General features: G+C 52.9%; 1 protein-coding gene across 1 annotated transcript; it reads right to left on the bottom strand.

The window, feature by feature from the left end:
* On the bottom strand, window positions 1–1,876 carry LOC120645127 (alpha-1,6-mannosyl-glycoprotein 2-beta-N-acetylglucosaminyltransferase-like). Its single transcript, XM_039921892.1, has one exon. The coding sequence runs from the start codon at window positions 1,681–1,683 to the stop codon at window positions 355–357; it is 1,329 nt and encodes a 442-aa protein (XP_039777826.1). The 5' UTR covers window positions 1,684–1,876; the 3' UTR covers window positions 1–354.
* Window positions 1,877–3,931: the final 2,055 nt, after the last annotated feature.

Below are 3,931 nucleotides of genomic sequence, written 5' to 3'. Positions count from 1 at the left end.
TGACAAGTCATTGATCAGCGTGCTCTAATTATAACTGAACATTAAAGATGTACACAGATTAATACATCAAGGCAAACATGATATGCCAGTTTCTTAGCAACAAGTGCTACAAACAAGTTTAAAAAAATAAGCCATATCCATATCATTGAGTAAATCATACAGTTTAGAAAAGGTTAACCCAAGTCTAGCAGCAATGTCTATCAGCAGACAAAAAAAACTAACTACTCTACAAAATTGTGATAAAGGGCCAAAGCTATTTATAGCACAAAACATGTATGAATCAAAGGGCGCATGCCAAACAATACTACAACAGCGGCATCGGTTATGCCCAAAATTGTGTGCCTATACCCCCCATCATGCAGGTGATGTGTCTTTAACATGGTACATGTATGCAAAACTCAAGCATAGCTCGCGGTCACGCCGATCACCCCAACCACCCCATCCTTTGAAACCAGCCTGATACCCCTCTTGCCTCTGGATGATGCGCACTGGCCAATCAGATTTGATGTTAGGGACCTTGTCAATCTCCTCTAATTCCACAGCTCCTGAACCATTATCCACACAGACATTGCTTGAACCTTGGCCTTGGTGCAGGCCGCATTTGCCGAAATGTGCGGCACTTCTCCTTGGTCCCCTGAGACTGTAAACAGGAGCTCCAAATGACGGGTACACGGTTGCCCACATGGTTATATCCCAATTGTACTCATCAAATGCGCAAAACTGCTTAGCCTTGGCATGAATCTTCCTCCACACTGTTCTATTGAAGGCGTAGCCAATGTTACCCATCTTCTCAGCAACCAAGCTCTCCCAACCTTCGCCTTTCGCCTTGACATCTGATGGCGCCAAATTGATAGCATAGCATCCAGGACACTTCTTCGGCTTCAAATCCACAAGCAGCTGCACATTGCGGTATGCGTTAGGGAAGATGTAGTGGTCCTCCTCTATGAAGAGAATGTGGCCATCGAAGTCCACGGTCTCCTCCAGCCCATCCCACACGGTGTTCATCATCCACCACCAATGGTGCTTGAGAGAGACGATTCTCGGTGACCGGTGGTTGCCGTATTGGTCCGGGTCGCCCTTGCACCCCTTCTCCTTGGCGTTGTCCTTGCTCTGGCAGTCCCCGGGGCTGACGCCGGGGAAGGTATCCGGGAAGAGGTGCGGCGAGTAGGGCGCGAAGATCTGCTTCACCTGGCAGAAGTCGATGCCCTGCACGATCCTGTCCATCTCCGGGAAGTAGCCGTCGTGGCTGACGATGAGCAGCGCCTCCCCGATGCCCTCGACGCGGGAGAGGCTGTCGACGACGAGGCGGAGGTAGCGGGGGCGGTTGTGCACGTAGAGCACGATTTTGAGGTGGCCGTCGGGGAGGGCCGGGAACCTGCCGGTGTTGCGGGGCGGCAGCGCGTTGCGCGCGGAGAGCGAGAGGGAGAGCGGGCTCTGGCGCGGCAGCCGCGGGGTGAAGGCCGGGTCGAGCAGGATCTTGCGCGGCGCGGCGCTGTGGTTGGCCTTGGCGGGGGAGGAGACGGCCCGGCGCGCGGAGGCGGTGAAGCCGCCGCGGCTGCTGGAGCGGAGGAGCTCGGTGACGACGAAGACGGCGAGGACGACGAGGAGGAGGAGCGGCGCGGTGCGGGAGCGGAGGCGGGTGCGGTAGTGGTGGGACGAGGAGGAGGAGGAGGCGGCGGGCATGGCGGCGCCTCCGAGATCCCGACCAGCGGCCGCGGGGGGATAGCCGGATCTCGCGCCGGCCGGTGGAGTTTGTTGGGTGCTGGAGCCTAGTAGCCAGAGGAGACCGCGTCCGCGTCGCGATTAGGCGGAGCTGAGAGAAGCAAGCAACTTTTCTTGGTGTGGTGTGGTGTGGTGTGGTGTCTGCTTTGCTTGATTGCCGTGGAGCACTTTGCTTGTTGTTCTGTTTTAACTGGTTTCCATATTTGTGTTTCCCTCTCTTTCATTATGCTTTCCATACTGCAAAATTAGCACTCCACAGTTCAGAATTTGAGTCTTTTTTAAAAAACAAACGTTTGAACTTATACAATTATAATGTGTAGTAACTAAATGTTGTATTACTCTGTCCCAACTAGGAATGCAATTATAGGTACGCACCTCGACATCGTTGTCTAGATACATAGTCAGAATTGCATTGTTTATTGGGACGGAGGGTGAATTTGTGCAGTAGTACCAGCTGCTTTCGAAACGGAGCAGATGACGATTTCGACCAACTTCGTTGCTCGTGCTAGGCGAGTAGAGTTGCTGGCGCCAATACTCCCTTCTGCTGCTGACAAACAACTGATGTATTTTTGTAGTTGTTCTAAACTAACACTTCCTATACAAAACTATTCTTCGATATATAGCTACTCTTCACTCGAAACATTTTTCTGCATACTGAAAACATTTTCTCCGTACTCAAACATGCTCCTCTGTTCTTGAATATAAGATATTGAAGGATTTTAAATTGTACCCAAATATAAGATAAGTTTTAGGTAAGTATTAAAGAAAGTTATTTAATTCTCCATGGCTCTTACCCGTATACTTTTTTTTATTCCTTTCCTCGCTGCTTAATCTTAGGAACAACTTTAATCATAACAGGAGCTCTTGGAGAGTATATACATCTTTTGTTCTCTCTCTTAATTTATCCTAGGATCGATAGGATGTCTTATATTATAGGATAGAGGGAGTAGAACATACTCGCTCCGTCCTATGAAAAAATTACCTGTGGTCAGATTTAATTTTCACTCAAAATTTAATCACATGTGGCAAATAAATAAGGATATGAGAGTTTTTCACACCACCACTAATCTGTCTGAAAAAACTAAAATTGCACTCGAAGGGATTAATTTTTAATTTAATTTTAATTTTGGGATAGTTAATTTAGGATAATATTAAAGTAGTGGTCAATGTTTTGTGGATACCATACCAATTGCAGGTGTGCAAAACGTCGTGTGGAAGTATAGTTAGATTAGCATGAAATCAAATAATCAATCGATCGCTCCATTGTTCCGTCCACTGTGTTATCCGGACGGTACCTGAAGTACTGTCCCCCACCCAGTCTGCCCTGACATCGCCGGCGCAACCACGCCCCCTGCCGTCACCTAGAGCCGGCCCGTCTGGGCCCCCGTGGACGCCAAGACGATCTACGACTCCGAGAAGAGGCAAGCTTGGCCTCCGGCGTCCCTCGTCACCAGCGGGCATGCCGCTGGCCTCCGGACGGAGGGCACTCCTCGGACAAACCTCGGTGGCATGACTGGCGTCCATGGGCGTGGTCGCGTGGGCTTACGCCAATCAGGGACTGTCCCTGTCGCGCGACCCCGGCCATGCGACTGGTGTGCGCAATGCACTGGTGGGATCGGAGGTGAATCCGCGCTTGAGCAGGACGAACGCCCCCCGCGTGCTCTGTGAAGCTGCTGGCCTCGTAGACGGGTTCGGCAGCAGCAGGCGCTCTAGCTGATGGCGACGAACCACGCCGACACCGTGCGCGTGACAATGGCGATGCCGACGAACGAACCGCGCGGGCGCACAGGAGCCAGTGCCTGGGCACCTGGACCTCGATGTCGAGTTCCGCATCAATCCTTCGCTCTTCTTCCTCACGCCTTCCATGGCGGCGCCAGGGAACGGCGGTCAGGCGCGCGAGGAAGGTGGAGCGGCGGAGAGGCCTCGCACTCGCGCTAGCTACCAGCAAGCGATCTTAGCCGCACGAGGACCATCCAACGGTCAGGAAAGAAAGGCCAAGGGGGGGACGGTATTTCATTTACCGTCCACCCCGGGACGGTGAATGCAACACCGTCCACCCCCGAGCACGGCAATCCTCGCCGCGCGTGGCTCCCGTCAGGCGCCCGGGAGCGCCGGCTCCGTTCTGCGCGCCCGGCGACCGGACCTACACGTTCCTGCAGCCGCTCGAGCGCGGCGTGCCGGTGGCGCCGCAGATGAGAGCTCCTGCCCG

Source organism: Panicum virgatum, chromosome 1K (assembly GCF_016808335.1).
Source record: "Panicum virgatum strain AP13 chromosome 1K, P.virgatum_v5, whole genome shotgun sequence".
In the NCBI taxonomy this organism is placed as follows: Eukaryota; Viridiplantae; Streptophyta; class Magnoliopsida; order Poales; family Poaceae; genus Panicum; species Panicum virgatum.
Note: the sequence above shows the minus strand (reverse complement) of the source record. Positions and strands in the feature narration are given on the sequence as shown.

Excerpts from the sequence above, each read along its gene's own strand:
- LOC120645127 (XM_039921892.1), bottom strand. The coding sequence starts at position 1,683 with ATGCCCGCCGCCTCCTCCTCCTCCTCGTCCCACCACTACCGCACCCGC.